At 42.8% G+C, this 25,629-nt stretch overlaps 2 protein-coding genes across 3 annotated transcripts in view; one reads left to right on the top strand and one right to left on the bottom strand.

Annotated features, from left to right (window-relative positions):
* The window catches only part of igsf3 (immunoglobulin superfamily, member 3), an 82,425-nt gene extending 69,570 nt beyond the window's left edge, over window positions 1-12,855 (top strand). For both annotated transcript variants that reach the window (XM_074659125.1, XM_074659124.1), the window contains exons 8-10: window positions 4,742-5,152; window positions 7,161-7,607; window positions 8,186-12,855. In XM_074659125.1, the coding sequence (XP_074515226.1) occupies window positions 4,742-5,152; window positions 7,161-7,607; window positions 8,186-8,436 (1,109 nt within the window). In that variant the 3' untranslated portion in view covers window positions 8,437-12,855. The remainder of the gene's footprint in view (window positions 1-4,741; window positions 5,153-7,160; window positions 7,608-8,185) is intronic.
* A 7,721-nt stretch (window positions 12,856-20,576) lies between these two features.
* Window positions 20,577-25,103, bottom strand: rpe (ribulose-5-phosphate-3-epimerase). The gene is made up of 6 exons (XM_074659126.1): window positions 24,909-25,103; window positions 24,492-24,571; window positions 22,439-22,578; window positions 22,169-22,303; window positions 21,384-21,470; window positions 20,577-21,282 (listed from the first exon to the last, which is right to left on the bottom strand). Exons 1-6 carry the CDS (start codon window positions 25,100-25,102, stop codon window positions 21,160-21,162), a joined length of 759 nt encoding a protein of 252 aa, XP_074515227.1. The 5' UTR covers window position 25,103; the 3' UTR covers window positions 20,577-21,159.
* Between the last annotated feature and the right edge of the window lie 526 nt (window positions 25,104-25,629).

Genomic DNA, 25,629 nt, shown 5'->3' with positions numbered 1-25,629 from the left:
TTTAGTGTACACTCCTCCTCCCCCCGGACTCAAACTTGTTTTCATCTGCTCCGCTTCATAAACAATAGTTGTGCGGCGCAGCTTTTGGGGCTTGGGGGGTGCACTTTGTTCGCTGTCTTCCTTATCAAAACTGGGCTGCCGTTTTGCAGCCTTTGTGTGCTTACCTCCAGTGATAAATAAAAGGAATACAGACAGCTTTGTCTCAACTCTGCAGCTCCTGTAGCTATTAAACGAGACAAATTGGGCACACATGGGAAGCGGGTGAGACGAGGGTTCAATGAGCCAATTAGTGACTGTACTGTGTGGATCTCGGTGTGTTCGTGTGTACCGTAATGACACCACATGCCCAGCAAACTGCTGCAACACAAGCACCTCCAGTGGAGCTGCGATAGTTAAGGGGGGAAAGAGGCACTCTGTCTGGATACAGCTCATATCATTACTTTTTTATTATTATTATTATTTATTGTCATTATTATTTTGCAGAGCAAGAATCTGGCTTTTTAATTAAAATTATTTAATCATGGCCTTGTTTAATTGAGTTCGCCCTTTCTGACTGAAACATAACACCAGCGAGGTCCTTGAACGTATCTTAGCCAAGCCACGTTGTTCATGGAGACGAGGTTGCCCTGGAAACCATAGAGGCAGATGACGCGTATGAGAGGCTGTCAGCATTTCTGCTCAAGGTTAACTTCAAAATTAGTTTTTTTTCTTCTACTTGATTATACCGTTTTGCCCCTTTTTTCTTGTGGAGAAAATAAACAAAAAAAAAGAGGAGTTAAAGGCGGTTGCGTATATAATGGGCATGCACTCGTGTGCCAGGTTTGACTGGCACATGAACTAATGCAAAACAGTGAGGAGAACAAGTGTTTCCAATTACGGATTTGTCTTACTTTGTGGATGCGCCCTTGAGGCTCATTACAGAAACAGAGTAGCAAAGAAGCACACTTAAAATAGGTATTGACAGCCTGACACACAAGAACACAGAGCTCCTCTTGCTGTTGAGGGAATGCACATACATGAGGAATGGCTTTGTGAATGCTGCATGATTGAACTGGCTTCCTATACGCCAGGTCTCTTGCTCTCATCAGTGCCCCCTTATACAAAATTAAATACATCATATCGAATTTTATTTTTGCCTGTTTTCTGCTGCTTGCGTCAGCAGATGCATTGATGTAACAGTGGAGGATGGCTGTGTGCTGTAGCTGAAGGAAGAAAACCTCAGAGGGAGTGGACACGTGTCAGAGGATGTGACAGGCTGGTCTGTGAAGTCGCTGTTCTCTTACTGAGGCGTTTCACAGCGAGAGGATTCTGGAGGGAGTGAAGACTTTAAGGTTGTTCTGGGACATAAGTCTCTTCCTTTCTGCCAATTGCTCTCCTATTTTATTTGTCTCCCCCTGTCTCAGTGCTCAGTTATGATAACTTGTAATAGCTCATGATGCTACCTAATAGGGCTTGAATAATTAGCCTATTTTAGCTTTGAAAAGGCATTTCTGTAAACACTGATGTACGGCAACAGGCTTTCAGCCCCCTGTTTTTTTTCCTCCTGGCTGCGGATTCAAACTTCAAATGGGAACGGCAGAGAATTGCTTTGTCCTGTGCCAATCCAATCCTGCATGGTTCCACTTCAGTAGGTTCGGAGGTAATTCTCCTGCAAAAAAGAAAAAAAAAAAGATTGCCAGGATTCCGCAGGGCTCGGCAGTAATTCCGGATGGGGAGATTGTCAGGCTTCCTACCAAGTCTCTAGCGGCTACCGAGGCAGTGATAATGACTCATTTCAGACGCTGGCTCGAGCAGGGTGGTCTGGCGATGCCTTGCGGCCATGTATCTTTTGAATGCTACCAAATGTGTGCATACTGTATGTATAGTGTGATGTAACCACTATCATTTGAGCATTCGCAGCAATCTGTTGGTAAGGTTAGTGAGGTTTTCAGGGCAGATGGCTGTGACCCTAGGCAGTCAATCAGTCAGTCAGTCATAGCAAAGCTTAGCGTGAGCTGGGATGGGAACATGGAATTGGAGATGCAGGGGGTTGTTTAAGAATGCAGGAGACGCGTCGAGAGGAAAATTAAAGTTTTATATTGGGCCATATTTGTGTCAGTAAATCAATCAGAAAGCAATATTTACAAATGCATATTCCTGATCAAGGCTGGATATCGTTTGATAATTGTCGCACCAATACAATAGCTGAATTTCGTTACCAATCCCAAAACCATACTTTTTTTGCAACACTCATCCCAACTCATCACATACTGCCGCTTTGTCACGCCCCTTTGTGTCACTTTATGTTTAGGCAACAAAACCACTTAGTTAGGTTTAGGAACAAACTACATGGTTGGGCTTAAAACTACTATGTTTGTCAAGTGAAAATGAAACTGAACGTTGTGAACGCAGGACACGAACGAAAAGCTGATTGTAACGTGGAAGTGGAACTTAACGCACGGGACACAAACAGCGGTCTCCTGGATGAAAGCCTTGTGTTTGTTGGACCCATCCACCACATCTCTTTCGACGTCACCACAGCACTTTCCCTGTGCATTTACTGTTGCTGTGGATGGGTTTACATTAGGGCTGTCAAAGTTAACACGATAATAACGCGTTAACGCATATGCGTTTTAACGGCACTAATTTCTTTAACATATTAGTGCAACTTGCGATTTATACGTTGTAGAGGGCTCAGTTTTAAAGCTAGAGTGAAGATGCTGGTATCATGTGAAACTAAAAAAACGGAGGAATCCATAGGTACCAACCTCTGACCTCAAGATATGTGAATGAAAATGGGTTATATGGGTACCCATGAGTCTCCCCTTCACAGATATGCCCACTTTATGATAATCACATGTAGTTTGGGGCAAGTCATAGTCAAGTCAGCACACTGACACACTGACAGCTGTTGTTGCCTTTTGGGCTTGAGTTTGCCATGTTGTGATTTGAGCATATTTTTTTATGCTAAATGCAGTACCTGTGAGGGTTTCTGGACAATATTTGTCATTGTTTTGTGTTGATAATTGATTTCCAATAATAAATATATACATACATTTGCATAAAGCAAGCATATTTGTCCACTCCCATGTTGATAAGAGTATTAAATACTTGACAAATCTCCCTTTAAGGTACATTTGAACAGATAAAAAAATTATGATTAATCTCTGATTAATCGCAATTAAATATTTTAATCGATTGACAGCCCTAGTTCACATTGTAGTTAATGGAAAGCCCGGTCTCATACTGGCGCTCAAAGGTGCCTTGTGCCTGGTATCGAACGCCAATGGCCGTGACAAAGCGTCGTTATTTGACGCCCTGAGAATGAGAACGGGCTGTTTTTTGGTATCGTACATTGAGGAATGTAAGCACATTTTGCTACAAAACCTGTATTTCATTTGGCAAAAGAAGTCAACATTGTATAAACACAAGCAGTGCAAGAAGTTTGCCTAAATATAATGCATTAACATCTACACATTGGTAAAAAAAACAAAAAAACATTTGATCAGAAACAGTCTGATTAAAGAATACATGAATGAGAGAATCCAAGTACGGATTTGGTGAAGCTTTTGGTACTTAACTTTACGTAAAAGTTGTTATTTTGACAATTCTGGCAGACATCGGTGCTCTGATCCAAAAATAGGTGTTCCTCTCTCATGTTGGGGGGGAGAGGGGCAGCAATATGGCGTTCTGCAGTTGCATGTCTGCTGCTGAGATCAATTAAGGGAATTTGTTTCCCCAAATTGGACTCAGCCAACAAACAACTCCTGGCTCGCCGCCAGTGTGCCAACACCGGAAAGACTAGTGCTACCAATCAAATCGTTATTGCTCAGGTCATAGATTGTTAAAGTCGCTGTTAGAGATGCACACCTGTGTGGAATTGTTCTACATTTCAATTCAAACTGCGTGATATTTGCTTGTTTGATTATAATTGTTTGACAAATTGTCACTGTTATATTCCAAATATATGAATCTCATGCTTGAGAATTGCATGTTGTGAATTCTCTTTTGCTTTGTGATCCTATGTTTTTATACATCTCATCTCTTGTGTGTGTGTGTGTGTGTGTTTACTACATGCTCTGTGCTGAACTAATCCTCCCCCCAAGCATTTGACAGCGGGGCCCTGGCCGCGGTCACACCTGATGTACCTGCAGCTAATCCCATCCCACAACCGATGTCGCTGTAACCAATCCTGTCACAGCACTCAGGGCAGCCCCAGCTCCTTCCTGACATCTCAGTCACACCTCTCTATCATCTCCTCCCTCTCCTATCGGCTCTCTTCCCATCCTCGCTCGACTTTATATAAAATGTGTTCCTTCTTCATTCTGTTTCCTCCTCTTTCTGGCAGACTGTCAGACCTCCTGCCCCGCTTTTGTCTTGTATCTCTTTCCATAATAATATCCACAACCTAACTTTACAATCCACCCCCATCTCCTTCACCCTTGTCTCCTCTGCTGTTCTGCATCTTATCTTACATTTCTGCTTTGATACCAACAGACCTACCATCCCCTCGGCTTTGACTCGCCTGACATTTCCTCCTCCTTTCCCTTTCCCTTTCTTTCTCTTTGTCACCTGCTTCACCCTCCCACGCACCACTATCTTTTCCTGCCCCGCTGCCACCAGAAATAAACCCAGCTACAGGTCGTCTGTCACAAAACAGAAATTGCATTGTGTACCTGTCACCGGTGCTCACATTCTCCTGCACCCAAAGGAATGACTGTCTGCTCTTTTCCCCCTTTCTCTCTCTCCTAATTCTTTGCAGAGAGCAAGCTGCGAGTGCAAAAGACCAACCAGTCTCAGGTGCACCTGGAGGATAGTCGCGTCAGGATCAATTGCTCCATCAGCTCCCAGACCAGCCAGGACTCGCAGCACGCCGTGCTCTGGTACGTGAGGCGCGCCACCGGGTCAGAAGCCGACGAGCTCCTGCTGAGAATCGAACGCTCGGGGGCCTTCGAGTACGGCGCCTACGCGGACGAGGAGAGACTGCGACGGCGAGTGCAGGCCGAGAGGCTGTCGCCCCGTCTCTACGCGCTGACGCTGAACAGGGCGGAGAACAGCGACTCCGGGACATACTACTGCCTTGTGGAAGAGTGGCTGAGTGATCCAGATGGAGCCTGGTATCGACTCTCCCGGGAGTCCTCGGGGTTCACGCAGGTTCTGGTCAGACAGCCAGGTGAGCAAGCAGTCAGAACTGTTGTTTTAAACAAAATGCTTATTTATTCCCACTGTAGGGAAGCAGCAGCTGCCACTTTAGCCCCACGTGCTGACCTGCTTTAGACCAGTTGTTAACCCAATCCACCACCCCTTTCCAAATTGCTCTGCTCTCACCACTCCCACATGCTCTGCCCAAGGCCTCAAGGCCGTCTCGCTCTGATGACCTTACACCTGCTCTGGGTAGAGCTCAGGTGGCAAACAATGGGTTGAAGTCGTGCCAGCTGTCATAACCACACCAGAGGGCAGAGCCTGGCTCAGATGGAGAACCTAATCCACCTGTCCAGTACTCAAAAACTTTCAGAGCGCTCAAAGCCACGATGTACCTACCGCCACCCAAACCCTGACATCTTACCTCATGACAGTAATCTTAAGAACTCTCTTTTCCTGTCCTCAAATTCCCCTTATTCTGCCCATATTCAATATTCTCCTTTACATACAAACTCCCCCAAATGCAAATAAATAATCCCTTTTTTGTGTGAATTTATTCCACACACCAGCTGAAGGTGACTTTTCTCAGACGTCTCTGAGAGCACCGTTCATCTGCCAGCTGTCCTGTTTATAATGCAGAGTGAAATCCCTGATGAGGCATCAGCCCAACTAGAACGTGAGGATCAAAAACGTCTGGTCACGAGCCAGTAGGGCAAGGAAAAGGCTTTTATTTTATGGAGACGGTGAAGCAAACAATTAATTGAGCTACAGCACCCATACAAATGCAGAGATCTGGGAATATGAGCACCTCGTGTTAGACTTTATGTTGTGTAAGGCACTGATTCCTTTCATGCTTTAGTTTAGTTGTTTAAGGAAGCTCACCAGGGACCTTGGTTAATATTTAACTGAGGAAAGTAAAGTATATTATATATATAGGTTTTTACTTTTAAGGATACATAAAGATGTATATATGATGAATAGAATATGCTGCACAAACATCATGGATATTCATTAAGGTGCTAAAAAATGCATTCACCTCGGGAAGCCGTCCAGAAATCAGCCTGTCGGGAGGAGAGATGAGGGGAGATATGTGCCAGCGCTCGCCTTTTTTTCTGCTCTCCTGCTGTCCTTTCTTCTTCTCGTTTTGCTTTAACAAGAGGACCGCTCCAAACTGTGTGTGAGAGCAGCCCAAGCAAGCCAGGTCTTCACTGCCGTCTTTTTTTTTTTTGTTAACTGCAGTGAAACTGGGTCATCGTACCACCCCTGAAGGGTTGTAGCATACCCATACAGACAGACAAACAGACACACTAGCCTTGGGGCAGGATCTAACCTTGCTGGAGAGCTGAAAGACCGCTGATAGCTGTGGGCGGCACTGTGGGATTTATTTATTTTTGTCGTCTGTTTGCACATTTTGAAAGTTTGGTGTCCCAGAGGCCGAGTTGACATCTTTTAAATCGCTTGTTTTGTCTGGTCAACCGCCTTAAACACAGATATGTTCAGACATTTATCATAAAAGACCAAAAAAAATCCCCCCATTTGAGAAGTTTGAACCGAGCAGATGTTTGGCATTTTTGCTTGAAAATGACTCAAATGATTAAAGGATTATCAAAATAGATTAATTTTTCACCGATCCAGTAATCCATGAATTGACTAACCATCTCAGCTCTAGTTAAAGGTCTTATTGAATTATGTAGACACATTTTTTTTTTTAAATAATACATCTACAGAGCCTTTAGAAAGATGAAAATTATTATGATTGTGAATTAATCATTTAAAAAATGTTGGCGGGTCCAAAATGAATGTTTTGTTTATCTCTGTGGAAGATATCTGATGTTTGATTCACACTTCTAACAAGGCTTGTGAGCCAATAATAAAACAACGTTGGTATCACATGGTATTTCTGGGTCGTCAGTTAGCGTGGAAAAAAAGTGATTTGGTGCTCTATTGCTAAGCCCCAAGAAATACTGTACATCTCAATACATTTCCACTTTTTCTCCCCCCATCTGTTTCCCTTTCTTATCTTCTTTGACCTCCTGCAGAGATCCGACTGCAGGTGGAGGAATCGGAGTCAAACGTGACGGTGGAAGAGTCCGCCTCCATCCGACTGGGCTGTAGCATTCCCTCCCAGTCGTCCCGAGACTCCCGCTTCTCCGTGTCCTGGTACGTGGAGCGCTCCGACGACGACGACGAGGACGACGAGGAACAGCAGGGCGAGGGAGAGAAGGAGTGCGTGTTCTCCATCGGCCATGACGCCGTTTTCGGAAACGGAAACTGCAGCCCCAGAGAGGAGCCGGGGCCTAATTCCCGCCTGCAGTTTGAGAGGATGACCTCTGACCAATACAGCCTGACTATCCAGGGAGCACGGCCGACAGACGTGGGCCGATACTACTGCCACGTAGAGGAGTGGCTGCTGAACCCCCGCAATGCCTGGTACCGCCTGGCTACCAACAACTCCGGGTTCACTATCGTCAACGTAATGCAGCAAGGTAAGTCCTTAATTAACTAAATCCTTTAAGCTTCTCTGAATGCAGGTGACAGTGAACACTGTTACAAAATTATACTTGTATCAATGGCTGTCTTCTAATATTATACTGGCAATTGAAGACTGGGGAGCCTCTTCACTGATGGCACAAGATGTAATTAACTGCTGCTTCCGTTCTGATGTTTCGTCTCGCAGTATATATTGTCATATTGCCCAATCCTAATAGGTCCTCTGTGTTACAGTATACGTAACGAGAGAATATTATGGGCCAATTAAGCAGCTCTCAGGTACTCTAGATGTCATCCTTGGATGATCTGGCGTCCCCACTTGCAGCATTTATTTTAAAGATAGGGACAGTTAGAAGCAGAGGCAGAGATGGCCACCCACTGTTAAGCATTAAAGCTGAGTGATGAATGTTGTCAAAAGCAGCGCTTGGATCTAAAGATGTCAAACACATTCATTCTCCAGTGTCAATAACTACATGCATATCATGTGTAACTGTAAGCATTCATTTAGTCCAATTTAAGTGATTTCAGGACGACTTGTGCATCTGTGAAGGACTTGTCCGTTCTCTGTCAACAGTGTCCACCGTCCAGTCAGTGGTGTGCTCCAAGTCCTCCCTCTTCTACTTCGTCTTCTTCTACCCCTTCCCCATCTTCGGCATCCTGCTCATCGCCGTGCTGATGGTGCGCTACAAGAGCCGCAGCAACAGCAAGAGCCAAGAGGGCAAGAACGGAGCCCCCCTCCTGTGGATTAAAGAACCTCACCTCAGTTACTCTCCCACCTGTCTGGACCCACCTGCGCTCAGCCTGCACCCCGGCTCTGTCGACTAAGTGAGCCCCTCCCCCCCTCCCCCTGCCTCGCGCACATCGAGGATCCAGCCAACACAATGCCAGGGAGCAGATCTGGACTCCACCTTCAGACCTTACTGTCGTTCACTGCTGTGTTGAATTAGTTGATCAGTTTAAAAAACCCTACCCTGGTGGCTGCCTGTTTTACGTTAACTGTGTGTTTGTGTGTGTGTGTGTGTGTGCGTGTGTGTGTGCGTGTGTGCGAGTATGGGTGTGCCATGTTAGCACGATTAATTGTGCGAGTGCGAATTGAAGGACAAGAGAGCATCACAAGCCTCTCTCATTTTTTTTTATTTTTTATTTTTTGTGAAACTCATAGCTGCATTTTTTTTTTTTTCGTTACTCTGAATATTTGTCTATTTTTCAAGAGAGATAGAAAAAAAAAACTGCGCACATGAGATCATCGGCCTTTCCTGGGAAGGACATTTTAAGAGAAGGAACTCTATAATCGACTCCGGCACTGAGTGGATGCCAAAAAAAAGTCTCTGCACTGATCCAAGAGCAGCCACAGCCTGGCCCACTATGTTGGTTGCCATAGTGATTCTCTGCGCCCACTGACTCAGTCCGTAGCTGCTGACTTGGTTGCCAGCCTGCATAGAGACAAAGGCAAGGACACACAAGTCTGTGTCCTAAGTGAGGATGTATGTGTGTTGGCCCACCTGCCTCCACAATGAATTTGCCTTGGCAGACAGAAACAGGTCCTCTCGCGCCACTTAAACACTGCCAGACACTCTGGCCTCAGCGAGAGGCTGCTCCGCTCTCCTCCTCTATCCTCCCAACAAGAGAACGAGAGGGAGGAACGTCGGAAAGGACGGGGAGTGAATGAACAGCGCTCTCCTGCTGAGGATATACATACTTTGACATAAGAGATTTTTTTTTTCAGCGCCAAGACGTCCTTATTTCCAACGCTGTTCTCTGCAGCTAATGTTTGAAGTTTTAAAGAGAGTCGGATTGTTTTTATTGAAGCAGATTGTAAGATATGTCTGCTTGCCTCCTGCTGTGGGTTTATGGGCCTTGTGGGCAAAAAGGGCGATTTTTACACTCATGTTAGAACAGTTGAATTGACTGAAATTAAATTCTTGCACATTTCTTTAAGTCGCCCATTTTGACCACTCCGTCCAGTCTTCAAAAGATGCGTATTTGTTTTAAAAAAGACTTTTGACTGGTTAAGAGACACACTGAAGATGTGTAGTAAAACACTTAAAAATGTTATCTGCACATTATAAGAAGACAAATTGCTGACCGGGGGGCAAATGTTTGACTTTTGTGTTTATTTTAAAGATTTTTCTATTTATTGTTTTTTGTACTACTCGCATAGCTTTGTAAGATTTTTTCTTTTTTGCTTTGAAATTCTCTAAGAACTGTGCTGCTTGTGTTGCCAGGCAACTGCACCAAGCAGATTATGTCAATAGCCTGTGTGTTGGCAATGTGGTAGATGTAGAAATGCTAGATTCGTCCTGCGCATTGCAGTCTTGTAGCATTTCATACCAGATTGTTAAGTTTGGTTCAGTGTCAAAACACTGTATATCTATAGCTATACTGAAACCGTGGCTTTACATGTACAATAGTTGAACAGACGAGTCACACAAATGAATTCACTTAATGCTTTTTGCTCGAGTCGCGTTTATTTAGTGAAAATGTGATGTAACACCTAGGTAGGACGTTTGATCAAAGACGGCTGAAGCCGAACTGTTGCAGGCGTCGTCTAATCATGGATTCTAGCTGGAGGCGTCGTCCTCGGCTCCCCTGATGCAAGGCAGGAGGGTTGCAAACGTGCGTCACCTTCCCTGGAAATGCAACAGCCAGGAGAGGTACCCAACCTGGGCCTAACCCTTTCACTGCCAGACTGGACACATGAAAACTCTCGAAAAACTTGTCGTCTCAATCGTGTCAACATGTATATTGCATGACAATACTGCAGGAGGAATTTCGATGTTTTGTAAACTTTGAACTCTTTGAGCATTGTGTTTGTGTGACAGAGCAGTGCCCAACCCTCCCCCACCCCCCCACCACACCCCTCTACCGACTTCCTGAGCCAAGAGTCAACACAAAGCCCCGGTCCCTCGCCATCTACAATATTTGACTGCCAAATATTCCAGATGCCCTTTGAAACCTGTGAAGTAATCTATTTCAAGAATGGGTGTTGTGGAGATTGTGTTTGATATTATTGCTCATATTTGTCTTTTTAATGCTTTGCTTTTATGCAGCACTTCATTAAACAGATTTATGTCCAAAAAAAACAAGTACGTATAGCTGGTACTGACACAAGCAACCGAGTTCATGAGATTTCAGCTTCCTTTGCTGTTTTTCAAGGTGACCAGTCCATTTCAAGTAGACCACACTATACCAAGCTGGGTAAGGCTGGTGCTATTTAGTCAGGGGAGTTAGAAATGTGATGCGGCGAATTCAGCTACGACAGTGTCTTCAAAGGAGAGGCCCATCGATTAGCTGCCAGCAAGTCCACTCATTATTAACCATGTGTTTACAAGTGTCTTCAAGGGGTACAAGGTGACGGACAAAAGCGGCGCACAACGGATAAAGACAAGTAGTACACACACTGGATAATGCATGCTCCCGAGTACTTAATGAAGCAACATTTCAACTATCAAAGTCGGGCAAAACATCCAGAGAAAAACAGAAAATGAGAACTACAAGAACACATGATACATAAAAGAATTTTCACAAGCCAAAAAATGATCCACTCTATACTTGGGCTGTCAGTCGATTCAAATAGTTAATTGCGATAAATCGCAAATTAATCATACGTTTTTTTTTTTATCTGTTCAAATTGTACCTTAAAGGGAGATTTGTCAGGTATTAAATACTTGACAAATACTTACTTCATAACATGGCAAACTCAAGCCTAACAGGCAACAGCAGCTGTCAGTGTGTCAGTGTGCTGACTTGACTACGACTTGCCCCAAACTGCATGTGATTATCATAAAGTGGGCATGTCTGTAAAGGGGAGACTCGTGGGTACCCATAGAACCCATTTTCATTCACATATCTTGAATGAAAATGAGGTCAGAGGTTAAGGGACCCCTTTGAGAATGGCCTTGACAGTTTTTCCTCAGCAAAATTTCACGCAAGTTTGGAGCATTATTTACCCTCCTTCGCGACAAGCTATAATGACATGGTTGGTACCAATGGATTTCTTAGGTTTTCTTGATTTCCGGAAGATGGATTGAATTTAATACGTTAATGAAATTAATGGTGAATTTGCTTCAAATCGTTATAATCATGCTAACTTTGGCAGCCCTACTATATACATAAACTCAAATGGCAACTATGCTAAAACTGACTAATAGCCTAGAGGTATATACTGTATATTATACATTTTTAACAAATGTACAATTACAGAAATATGTACAATATTGTGATTTTGCATGAGAAAAATTAGTTTGTGATCATATGTCGTGATCTCCTCATTGGAGGTGGAGTTGTCATTTCCTTTGTGCATATCGCCTGTTTTTCTCACGCATGGGTGTTTGCCTAACAAAGACCTTCTTGGTTGAAATATTGCCTCATTAGAATGCAATATTCAGTGTGTGGACGACCTCTCTTTTTCCATTATAAACAGTCTTTAGCCTCCTGTTGCTATTTGATGTGATGCCAGTGCAAGTCAAAGTGTGTATACTGTGTATATCAAAGCTGCAGGAAAGCCATTCTGTGCATTTTTCCGGCCCGAGTATCACCAAGAATAACTGATGGACCGGCTGGAACGCACTTGTGTGCTTTGACAGTAATGGTTGCATGTCTTACTGACTTGCATTTGCATTGGCAGTAAATACTAGTATGGAGCTGAATTCAGTTTTTCATAAGAAAAGAAAAGATCTACAGGAGGGTGTTTATTGGCTGAATGATTGCCTTTTATAAATCTTGAACATTCCCAGAGATGCAGGTTGTGTAAACGGTGCCACTGAACAGCTGCTTCAGCTTCAGCGTGGAAATCACATAATCCTACACTTAAATCATCTTCCTCTCTCTAGACTTGAGTCAGGAAATGCAGTGGCGTGGCGTGTGACGTCAAAGCGCTGCCGCCGTCATTGGGGGGCTGTACAGTCAAACTCTGAATGGTGTTTTTTTTTTTTTTTATAATAATAATATTAATACTATCCATAGCTGCCTCCCCAAGATTCCTCCGAACGTTCTGACAGTGTTGTAGCTGCGTTTTGAGGGCGTTTGCATGTAACGGCTGTGTGCTGGCTCCAGATTTTAGGTGTAACATAGTTTGTGGTGATGTTTTCAGTTCAGCCAGTGATGCTTTATTTTCAGTGATGTATTTTTATATGACCATGGTTTGTTTATTTTTTTCTTTTGTTACTCAAATAGTTGCCATCGTGACCATTAAAAAGGCACTTTGCTATTGTCAGTTTATTGCAATAAAATACATTCAGTGCATCTTCCTGTTTTCCTTATGCATTTTGCAGTATTAGGAGTATTAGGTTATTAAAACAACATATCGATCCAGTTGTCTGGACACAACAACCACGATGTATTGAAATACTAGCAGCACCTTCCCAACTATCTGCTTTAACCGTAAACTCAAGGTTAATGCCCTGCAGGCGGCAGGGTCTTGTTGAGTCTGGTGTTGAATTTTGACCTCGGAGCCCCTCAGCATGAGGGTTTGTTTACTCCGTGTGTTCAGTTGGGTCTGCGTGTGTTTTTGAGAGGTGGAGAGAGAAGGATTGGGTCAGCATGTCAGAGGATAAATGATGCTTCGAGAGCCTCATGCAAGTTAACCGGGCACTTTTTCTGACAGCCTCAGCAAATCACATCTCACCACTCATAACTCATCCAATGCAGATGGACTTGCTCACTCTTCCTCCTCTCTCTCCTAAACACACACATAACTCCCCAGCAGTAAACTGCAGTCTTCCACCAGCCCAGGGCATTCATAACTGCTCTCTGACTCCTTCTCCCATGAATTCATATTAACTCGTATTGATGCACGCATACCCAATGAAGCCAGGAACAAATAATGCTGCCACCCATTCCATAAATCACGGTGCCACGAAGGGGAAAACAGCTTTCAGTGGAAGAAAAATCATAGTTTGGTGTTTGCTTGTGGAGTTGCTGGATTGTTTTCTGGGTTGTGAGGCGTGCCGGTTCCCCTGAAATAGCTTTTTGGTCGACTTTTGACAAAACAATCTGTCTCGACTGAAAGAGCCCCCACATTCAAAGATCTATTGATGCTGCTGGCGCTGATAGCGGGCCCACTGATACTGCTGATGTTATTGTCAGCCGGCTTCGTCACAACTTCATAGGATGCAAAGAAACACTGAATCCTCCCCCCCTTGGAGCACTTTCTTCCTGTCCCACTTTCCCCCCCCGATTTTTTTGTTCTCTGTCTCCATTTTCTCAAGCGCACGCCCTGTGAGGAAAGATCTGTTTTGCATAAAAGTAAGCAACGCTCACAAATCCATAGTCCTCCTCGCTGACGCCGATGCAGACACCAGAGGGCACACATGGGCAGACAGTACTTAACGATCCAGACCAGCAGGGCAGCAGTCAGGCAAATAGATTATGATTTATTACCAGTGAGGGAGGAAGCGAGGAAGCGAGGAAGACGATGCAAGGACAGGACATGTCGTCTCCTGCTTTCACTGTGGCGAGATTGGATGCATCATAATAAGGACAAGAGAGAGAGAAAAATCCATGAAGATTGTTACAGATGAACAGCACACAGGTGTGAATAGTGCTTGTGTACAAAACATGTTGACTTTACAGCACACAATGCTCAGCATCTGCTATGTATGAGCAGGATATGTTCTGTTCCTGGAGGTGAAGAGATAAGGGAGGCAAGATTAACAGCTTGTGGAGTGTGACTGGTCTTTTGAGGCCTGCGCACAGCTTGTTGCACTCACCTTTGTAGGATTCCACATTGCGTTGTGTGGTATGACTCACTGTGATGAGTCAATAAGAACAGCGAGTAATCTTGTTAATACACAAACTGTAACGAGTATCGAGTAGTGCGCTGGCTTGGTCTAAGTAAAGCAGAAGAACAGATGTACCACCTGCGCTGCTGAAAATGGCACTGCAATGTGCCGTTGATGTATTAGCAGCAGTCGGTAATCACGAGGGCATCTGTGTGAAATATGCTGGGGAAAAAAATAATCAATAGTTGTATTATGGGCCTGTTAGTTAAGGCTGTTCATTGGGGAAAAAAAATGTTCAGAGTTTGCTATTGGAAACCGAATCAAATGATTCACGTGGAGCGCAAAACACACAAGACACCTACTGACATGAAAACAACACAAACGCTGATGGTCCCACACATCATTCATTATGGATTACAAACATGCACAAATATACAAACACACAAACTGACAAGCACACTGGAAAAATATTCTCACTCCATCCATAATTGATAAACTCTAAAATTGTGTGTTTGTAGTTCCACTGGCTCTGCCTCCGATGGAGTAAACCGATGCTAAGGTTGCTACTAAGGCAGCACTCCCCGGGGACCTCTACATTTAGTCTGTATTCTCTGAGGCCCCGTGAAAGCCTGGAGATTCAGATGTAGAGCTAATTAACTGGGCCAGGCATTTGTTCTTTTATTTGTTTTAGTGAGAATTTAAATGAACATTTAAATACCTGATAGGTGGGACGCCCTTGCTAAAATGTATAATGTATTAGGGAAATTTTGCCAAGGCCATTTTTCTACTGACCTTTCCCACTAAAACTAATCTCGAACTCGGTCAATGCAATGTAGGACTTTTCACTATCCAAGGGTGGGTTTACCAGAGGTAGCTTCAGTGCACAGGAGCAGATGGAGGGAAGATACTAGTCCTGAGGCATTTTTAAAGTCAACAGCCATGCTACGGACTCTGTGATGCTGTACTCGGGCTCAGCAGTGCTTAATGCAAACAGTATGGTATGGTGGCATGTTCGCAATGACAATGCTAACATGGATGTTTAGCGTTTACTAAGTTATTCATGGTAGGTCACGGCAGAAGATATAAAAGAACACGACAGCGACCGAAGTAATTATGACAGGAGCACCAGCGGAAGTCAGGCGCAGTAGTATGAAACTTTAAGTGTAAGAATATTAATCTTTGAGTACACAACTAGTTTAAATCTATTTTATAAAACAACTATACTATGAAGCGAACTATACTACAGGTTAAACTTATAGGTATAATGTTAGTTTACTAGTTATATACTTATAGCACACTTTTTAGTTTATGAAAGTACACTTTAAAGTATATTCCCATTAAACTACTAGTTTAATAGATTTTCCTGCAACTATTCTTTGATTTATAGTACTTAGCCAGTGATTTATGCATTACATAAAGAGACTTGATTGATGGGCGGCTGTGGCTCAGAGAGAAGAGCAGGTTGTCCACCAATCGTAAGGTCGGTGGTTTGATCCCTGGCTGCTCTGGGTCACATGTCGATGTGTCCTTGAGCAAGACACTTAACCCCAAATTGCTCCCGAAGGCATAGCCATCGGTGTGTGAATGAGTATTTAGATTAGATCCTGATGGGCAAAGTTGGCACCTTAGCAGCCTCTGCCATCAGTGTATGAATGTATGGGTGAATGCTGACATGTAGTGTAAAGCGCTTTGAGTGGTCGGAAGACTAGAAAAGCGCTATCCAAGTCCATTTACCATTTACCATCCTTTTGCTATTTGACTTGATGTTTTGTGATGAGATTTTTTTTTTCTTCTCCCATGCCTGCAGGGTGAACAGAGATTGCAAAAACATTGAACATTCTTGATAGATTTAAGTAAATTCATATCAAGACATGTGTTTACAAAACTCTCACACACTCTAATAGGCTTATCTATCAAAAAGTAGGTATAAACCAAGAAAAGTAAGTATAAGCCAAGTATACTTAGTCTTTTCTGTATACTTGTCAGTATAAGCAAAGTATACTTAAGTATAATTTTGTTATGTGTGTATATACATAAAAAGTAAACTGAAAGCATACTCTCTTATTTTAAGTTTAAAAGAAGTATACTAATAGTGCACTTGAATAAACTTCTTTTTAGTAAGGGAGAAAATCAAAGTCATTAGAAAAACATCCATGAGAACCATTAATATCTGCACAACATTGCAATCTATCCAATAGTTGAGATATTCGAGTCTGGACCAAAGTGATGGGCCGACCAACATTTCCCTCCCCAGAGCCACGTCGTTAAAAACCTGGCTTTGATGTATTGTACATCTAAGAAGATGGAGTACTGACTTTCATTTCCTTGAATCCATCCTAGACCTGCTAAGCAGAGTTGTGGCTATATAGTAAGAGATCCATACAAGCAAATGAATAATTACCATCTGTGAGAAAAGATAAGCTCACGATATAAGCACTACAGTAAATGCCTTTAGGCATTTTACGCAGCAGTATAATAAACGGGTGCTGAGAAGCAGCAGGGCAGATACAGTAGCTGCCCTTTGACACTGTGCCCCCTTCTGTGAATCAGAGCTCAGTCAATCCGTCATAGGTACCGTATATATACTGTACAGTAGCCCCTCTCGCTGCAGGGCAAAGCAAAGAGATCTTTTGTAATATTATTCCAAGCAAGTTGTTTTTTAATTGTTAATACGACTGTGCACACTCAATCAGATGAGGCCTTTATGCATAAGTAAAGCTGGTAACAACAGCGAGCTAATCAGCGATGTGCATCTTGTTCTCCTGTGGGAAGCCGAGTAATTATGAATGAGCGAGAGAAGGCAAAGCGAGTTCACTAATGTGCCTTTAGTGCTGAAGATGAGGAGAGAAGTAGAAAGATATAATTCTACTATATAATGATCCCAGAAGGGGGGAAGGGTGAGTCAGGGAGGCGAAGAGAAGGCAGTAGAGAATAGATGGGACAAAATGAATGGCAGCAGATAAGTGCAAGAGAAGAAGAAATAAAGGGAGGAAATGTAGAAAACCATGTTCCCCCGAGACAAACGGCTACTTCAAACAGGATGAGCCCGTTGAATATTTGACAGCGTATAATGTACAAGGGTTCCACATTCAGCGATGTATCTGTATCATGATCATGGATATGGTTAAAGATACTGGTAGCAGACTGCTTGAGACCCTGGTGTAAAAATATCCAGATGTGGATTTTACACCTGCTCAATCTAGCTGTTCCCTGTAGTGGTTTGTGTTCCTGTGGATGAGTAGTAGCCCCCGCGGCCCATTAAGATGACGGCCTTTGGGAGGGACCTGCTGTTTGGTGATCTGACCGCCTTCGCTGCGTGGTTGTACAAGCTGTGGTACTCTGTTGAAGCATGCACGCAGCACCTCTGCCAAGGACTGACGGCACTGTTCTGGAGATCAAAAGCACCACATGATGGCTGTCTGACTCATTTTGGTGTAAAATCTTTTCTGGACTTTTAATATCTGCTCTCTCTGCCGCTCTACCTTGTGTGTGTGTGTGTGTATTCTCAATTTTCTTCCGTACATGCTGTGAAAGATGTAGGCGATTCGCACGTGTGATCAGGAGGAAAGGCCAAGTGCTGATGGTTATCTGATCCGTTCTACTCTCTATCCCCGCCATCCCCCATCTATTACTGCTTTTAAACCGCTAATGACAGCACCTGTGGTTATGGTTGCCATGGCACCAGAGCCTCTCAGTGAGTGACTTTGATGTATAAGTTAGGGCCCCGTATGTGAGATACGTCTCAGTAACTCTTTCATTGTCACTGCTACTCATATTTCTCTGTATTTCTTGTTTCATAATGAATCAACAAATGGCGAGTAAACATGTAGTGCAAAGTAATCTGGAGAGAGAAGCTGTCAATTAAGTGATGATGAGACTGCGACATGGCTTAAGGAGTGTGGAGCTTGTGTAGGTGCTCCCTCACATTGAATTGTGTCCCTGTCTTTGCAAGCTGGCAGTGACAACGGCGTACAAAACGGCTGTCATCATCTATTAGAACACAAGTCTGTCACGGGAGATTCCCTCATGTTGTAGAAAAAACGCCTGTATTATACACAAACTCTCTCGTCACATGCAAACGCTCTATACGAACCTCTCTTACACGTACACAATGATCGGATGAGCAAAAATGATGACATTTTCTGCCATTATATGTGACGTTGAAATGAAAATACAGATTTCAGGCATCAATATTTCAACTGGTCTGTGAATTGCCTCCAAGACATATGCTGCATTATTAAGAGCGAGCTGCTTGCGGTTGGAAGTGTGTCATGGGTGATTCTCATTGACAGGAGGAATTCTTTCAGCACACAAAGAGATGAGAGATGCTGTAGACGTGTCTTTTGTCTTTGTGGGTGTCCTCAGGAAAATGGGATCTGTAGCTCAGTCTGGCTCAACAAATGCAATATTACATATTGATTCCTGAAAACGCATCTTGTTCACAGACAATTCTTTCTGTAACAATTAAATGGTCAGTGGCAGCGCTACATGATTCACTTAAACTGACAAAAGCACAACTTTATTAATGTATTGATTTAAATTGACAGCGTTGTTAGAGTTACTGAGAAAAAGGGGCAAAAGTTAAAGGGGAACTACACCCATTTTCAAAATTTATACATGTTATTCCTTTGGTCTAAACATAAACAACTCTCTCCCTAATCTAAAAACTAGTGCTAAAACTCAAACTTGTGATGTCATAGGGTAGAAAGTGAACTGCTCCATAGACAATGAATAGGGGAAGATGATCTGAGTATATGGGAACATTTTCTGTTTCACAACTGAGAACACTACGATAGAATAAAGCTCATTTGAGTATAAAAAAAAAGAAAACAAACATTCTGTGGGTCCACAAAATCAGCCTCCCATTCATTGTCTATGGAGCAGCTCCAGACTTCATACCCTATGGCACCCAGTGCCTGAATTGGGCCAGTACTCACCAGTACTGAGTACTGGCACTTCTGATTTTTGTTCACATGAGTACCCTTACTTTTTATAGTGTACCGCCACATCCTGGTGAGTCTAGGTGCGCACCTCTAAACACCTGCCTAAGCACATAGCTAGTTTAATGCTGAGAAAACAGTTCTGAAAATGCCTTTGGTATTTCTTCTCATTATCCAATTTAATCTGTAAGCCAACAGATATCATATTTTAAGTTAGGTTTTATTGTAGCGTATATGCAATAGTATATTTGTGAATAATTTGATTTCTGTAGCCAATTCTTTGCAGTGATGTTAGTGGCGCTGTTCACACTATGGAATTGAATGCGTTATAGATTACAGCACTGCGTTTCTAATCAAGAGTTGTGTAAAATATTTGTTCATGCTTACAAATTAATAATATATGCTTACAATTTAATTATTGAATTAAATGATTGATTTTTTTTTTTTACATTGACATGGAATCCCCCTAACTATAAGGGGTTTTTACCCAAACTCGCCATCTAGTGTATGAAAGAGGAGTAAAAGTCAGTAACACTGCTTTTAAGTAAACTGCAACATTCAAAGTCTTAAATTAAAGTACTGAAGGATTAAGATCTTAATGTACTTATCATTACAAGTCAAATAAAATGCCCCTGGCGGTGTTATGTTATATTATAGATTATATTATTGGAGTGTTATTGCTGATATTGGTATGTATTCGGTCAAAGTGGAACTAATTTCAACACTTAATATACTGTTTTACAGTTTAATCTACAACGCATCATTTCTAAAATCCCGTTTTCTACGTAAAATCTTAATCTGCTATGTAGCTAGTTACTATAGCTGTCAAATAAAGTTAAAAGTACAATGTTTCCCTCTGAAATGTAATATAAAATGGAAAGTACTAAATAGTAAAATACTAAGTACAAGTACCTCAAAAATTGTATTTAAGTTAAATACTTGAGTAAACGTACTTAGTTACATTCCACCACTGCAGTGAATATACATGCAGATTACATATTAATTCTGTTTACGGTTTTCTTACATATCTTCTGGTTTAACTTCAGGTTATGTCTTGAAATTGTTTTTTGTTTTTGATGATCACAAAACATTGCTTTCCTTTTTAAAGACATAATTGCAAGGTATATATTTTCATTGAGGTTTATTTGTATCTCAAAATAAAAAGTTAGTGTACCACCACATCATTGATGTTAAATGTTAAAGATCAATAGGCTCAATTCAGTCCTTTCACAGGTCTCTCAACACTTTTTTTCAATTTGATAGTAAGAACCACACTCAAGGGCAAACTGCAGAGAATCCACACTTCATTTCACTGGAGTCTTTTTAATTTGCATAACCAAATCTCATAGAATTTAGAAGCGCACATTATTTATGCTCAGTAGTGTAGCAAGTTGTGAATGGTTCATTTCAACAAAACCGTGAAAAACTGTTTAATGAGGTATGAAACATGATTTCAGAAGGAAGTCGGAAAATGACTTGCAAAACAGAAGATCTGCTAAACACAGTGCTCCCTGGACCATTTTTATTCCCATAATTAATTTATACTTAAAACAGCGTCAAACAATATTCAGGAATGTTTACAGATGTGAAATAAGCATAACCTCAGCTCCAGTCTTTTCCCCATGCTGAGATGAGACTCGCGTTGAGTTAACTGTTCAGAGAGGAGGATTGTGGCAGGACAGGATGAAGTTCAAAAAGTTTAGTAGAGGCACGGTGCAGCTTCATTCACGTCAAAGTGATCTGGATTTGGCCATCAGCCCCCCCCCCCTGCTCTGACCGTGACCAATGACCTCAACCTCGGAAAATGTCCGCATTGAGTCTGCTCCACGGGCTGCTGCGTTGTGTTGCTGGGACGGGCAGGTAGGGGGTGTAACAAAGAGGACGTCTCAGCGGTCCAGCGAACGTTTCTGGATTGCTTCAGAAACCACGGTGCGCAGGAGAGCGATGACGGAACGGGGGTCGTCGTTGCCGATCACGGCGCTGCCTGACACGATCATGTTGGCTCCTGCCTGCAGGAAACATGAGCATAAACTTACTGTAAAAAGAAACTGGATTTGAATTTTAGGTGTTTATTTTATTAGAGTGATATATGTGTGTTTGTGCTCTTTACCTCTGCACACTTGTGAATGGTGTCAGGGCCAACTCCTCCATCTACTTCGATGTCTAATGAAGGGAACTGACTCCTCAACCAGCTCACCTGGACACATGCACAGAAATACAACTTTGTTATAGACATTTAAATGACATCTAACCAACTTCCCCACTTTTACTAAAAACAGAAAGAGAGAAAGCGAGAGAGAAGACAGCACTGAAAAGTTTTGTGGTTTCGCAGAAACTTGTATGGAACTTGAGCCTCGCTTCACCGTGAAAGTGAAACTTTACCTGGCACTTATGTAATCTCCCTCCCCTAACAACAACTGTTTTAATATGCAATGAATGGCGCATGCATCTGTAACTGCATGCCCAAGAGAATTGGTACAGGAGTTTATTTATTTTTGTTTCACAAAGGTTAACTTGTTTATGTTTCCTCCATAATGCTACATAGCATGCTTGTTATTTTCCCTGTTTACACAAGGCACAAAAGTGTAGCACACACAATGTGCAAATGGTGCTATTTTTGTCAATGCGCTGAACATTTCATACGTGCTATTTTGTTGACAATTTGTGTGTGATAGGGTATACATTAGGGAAAAAGCAAAAAACATATTGCCATACTGGTGATTATCTCTGCTCTCTTGCGCGGCACAATGTTGAATCAGTAGCAAGTTCTCCTCTATGGCTCGGTATGTATCTCATTATGTGTCAAAGGGGTGCTTAATTCACTGTGTGGTTATCTTTGAAGCCTAGTTTGTGTTGTTGTGGTTGTGTGTAAGGCTCCAGTGGTTTGTCTTTTACCTTGGGCATCATGTCCTCCATGAACTTTTGCCCTCCAAAGCCAGGTTCAACAGTCATGACCAGAGCCATGTCGATCTGGTTAGCCCAGGGTGCGAGCTCTTCAACAGTAGTACCAGGCTTTAAGGCCAAACCCACCTACAAAACTCACACAGGGTTAATATGAAGACATGTAAAATACAGTCACCTCAGCACTTATGTCTGAAGCTGACATTAATATTTCATATTTTGCACACTAATGCTATTCCGCCTCTTGCTTTGCAGCATTCTCACCTTCATGCCGCTCTCTCTTATCTCCTTGATGAGGTTACCGGGGTTGGTGGTGGACTCTATGTGGAATGTATACTGGTTGGCTCCTGCTGCAGCCATGGGCTTCACCCACTGCTCCGGCCGAGACACCATCATGTGCATGTCTGCAACATTAACACGATCACAATACTGCTCCACTGCAGCAGAGGCATTCATGATCAAGATATAGGATAACTGGGTTAAAGCAGCAGTTGGTAGAATTGGAGCATGTGATTAAAAAAAGTTTATAAAATGGTCACTATATCCTGACAGTAGTGCATGAGACAGGTAATCTGAAAAGAAAATGTGCCTCTGTGTCCTCCGGTGCTCCTAATGGCATCTGCAAGATTTCACAGACCGGAGGAAAACAACCAATCGGAGCTGAGCTGGAGCCTGCCGTCTATGAGCAGCTGTCAATAGGCTCGTTCGAGATGAGCTGCGCCTCGCCTGGAAAGTAGACGAGATCAGGCGGCAGCAGCAGAGGGCGGAGACAAAAAGCTGCGGTCAAGTCGGACAGGTTCCAGCCGTTTCGAGCAGCCTTCACGGAATTTACAGGAAGTCACAGAAAAAGTGACTTCCTGTTAGATCCGATCTGTAGGCCACTTGTAGTTTTCAGACCCCGTTGGGATTTATTTATATTTGTTTGTAAATATATGTGGAAATGTGCGTGTGTCTGGCATTGGATACTATCCTTTATTATTTTTAATGTCCGCCTTGTAAAGCACTTTGTAATGAGCACTCGTTTTGATAAGTGTTATTTATAGATAACCTTCATTATTATAATTATTATTATTATTATTATCAACCACACAAGATATGTTTGTTAACAGATGAAACCTTCATTGCACAACATGAGACTAATACAATCTAATGTTAAATACTACAATTACACAGAAAGATGTGACTTTCTACAACACGTGGTGTTTGCTGTCAAAACTAAGAGCCAATCAGCTCTTTGATCAGACGCGAGCCAGGCGTTTCCCATAATGCCCGGGGTATTGCAGTCGTTGGAGAGCAACTGCGGCGCCTGGCTCTAAAAACTGCGGCCGCCTCGATGTCGTGAGGTTATCGTTGCCCACTTGTGCGTGACGTCAGAGCAAGTCGGCATCAAGTCGGACACAAATCTAACCGGCATGCATTGCGCGGCGATCGACGGTGATCGTTTCTGCGCAGGCCTAGCTCATCTCGAACGAGCCTAATCACTTGTGAACTCCGATCAAACCAAGCCCCCAGGAAGTGCGCTGGTGGTAGGTGGCGGTACTGACACTTCCATGTCCGTCACGTGATGCCGTTGGGCCCAAAAAGACTTTCTCCCATAGACTTACATTGGGAAAGAGACGTCTGTAACTCAGCGGATACTTTTTTTTTAGGTGAATCAACTCCCCAGTACGAACACTCTAATAGCCCTTATTTAAAAAAATAAGTTTTTAAAGTTGTAAAATGCACTAATAGCCGAATCCAGTTATTTCCCTTCCTCGGTTCATGCGAGTGAGACCCAGACCGAGGCTGGAGCGCAAGCCGTGACGACGGCGTGACGTTGGGACCCCGTGACCGAGTCATGTGACCGAGCGGACGCTACTGCGCATGTCCCAGTTGCCCAAGATCCGCCAAGATACGGGTACTTTTCCAGACGGAAGTCGAGCCATTTAGGCGTCATGCGCCAATGAGCAACTCTCCTAGGAATAACCGGGGCCCCGCCTCCAACGTTGTATCCAGTTCTCTTAATACATCCATGGATCAAACGGTCAAACTAGGCAGCGCTGATGTTGAGATCAGTTGTGGAAATACCAAGCACCGCCCACAACGGAGCAAACTTTCTCTCAGAGTTTGTGATTGACAGCTGCCTCTGTTGAATGAACAGCCAATAGGAACACTTTCTCTCTCTGAAATGACCTGTGATTGGCCACAGGGGCTAATAACACCTAAATTACAATATGCTGAAAGGTTATTATGGATTTTTTTTGCCAAAAAACATTCAGCCTACTGCCACTTTAAGGTAAGTCTAGCTTAATGTTTGTGGATGTGTCTCTTCTCTCACCAAAGAAAGGGTCTTGGCCTACTGACTTCCTCAGGCACTCCACCATGGGATGTCCAAATGTGAGGTTGGGAACAAAGTGCCTTCAAAAAGAGGAAACAAAAACAAGACACTTATCTTTCTAAACTGTGGTGAAACTGTCTCTCTCTTCTTGCATGACAAACAAACGCCTTGCACAAGAGGAAGGTAAACAAAGACTCCACTGGCAATGCAGGAAGGAGGAAGTATGCTGTGTTAAGACTTTATAATGTTTGACACCTTGAGGTTTTGAAAGCAAACCTTAAGCCAGATAAACCCAGTAACATAAATATGTATTAACTTCATGGAAAGCTAGCTTATAGCTTGTTGATGTTAGCCAACTTTAGCTCTCACACTGAACTTCCTGTTAGCATGCTGGTTTATGTTAGCTGATGAACTGACCCGTCCATGACGTCGAGGTGCAGGTAATCCGCTCCGGACTCCATCATCCGCACGCACTCGCTGCCCAGACAGGACAGGTCGCTGCTGAGGATGGACGGACCGATCTTCGCACTGTAAGCCATGCTGTTACTGCTGTTACTGCTGGACAGTCTGCAGGCAGCCTGGCAGCTCACAACACCAGCTAGACGCAACATGACGACCACTTCCGCTGGTAACCTTCAAAATAAAATACATATATTATAAGCAACTACAGAATGATAATCAAAATACTGCACATGTGATGTCAACACATTTGATGTGGTTTAAAGGTCCCATATCCTGCTCATTTTCAGGTTCATACTTGTATTTTTATGTTTCTACTAGAACATGTTTACATATGTTCAAAAAACCTTTATAAAACCAAGGCATTAACTTGTTAAACACAGTGTTACTGTACTTACTGCTTCCAGCTCATTAAACTCCTTAATTACTTGTATCCCCCACGATGCAATCTGTGTCTTCTTACACCTTAAGAAATAAATTAACTCTCCTTGTGAATGATTTGATAATATTGTATTAACCAATAATTCCTAATATCCAAACAGTGGAAACTTTCACACAGGAAAAATTGTGAATCTTTTTCATTTTATGGTATTTATATAGAGAAAAACAATACAACTTCCTCATCTGCAGTCGTTTAAAGATCCCGTATTGTGCTCATTTTCAGGTTCATACTTGTATT

Source organism: Sebastes fasciatus, chromosome 14 (genome assembly GCF_043250625.1).
Source record: "Sebastes fasciatus isolate fSebFas1 chromosome 14, fSebFas1.pri, whole genome shotgun sequence".
Taxonomy (NCBI): Eukaryota; Metazoa; Chordata; class Actinopteri; order Perciformes; family Sebastidae; genus Sebastes; species Sebastes fasciatus.
Note: the sequence above shows the minus strand (reverse complement) of the source record. Positions and strands in the feature narration are given on the sequence as shown.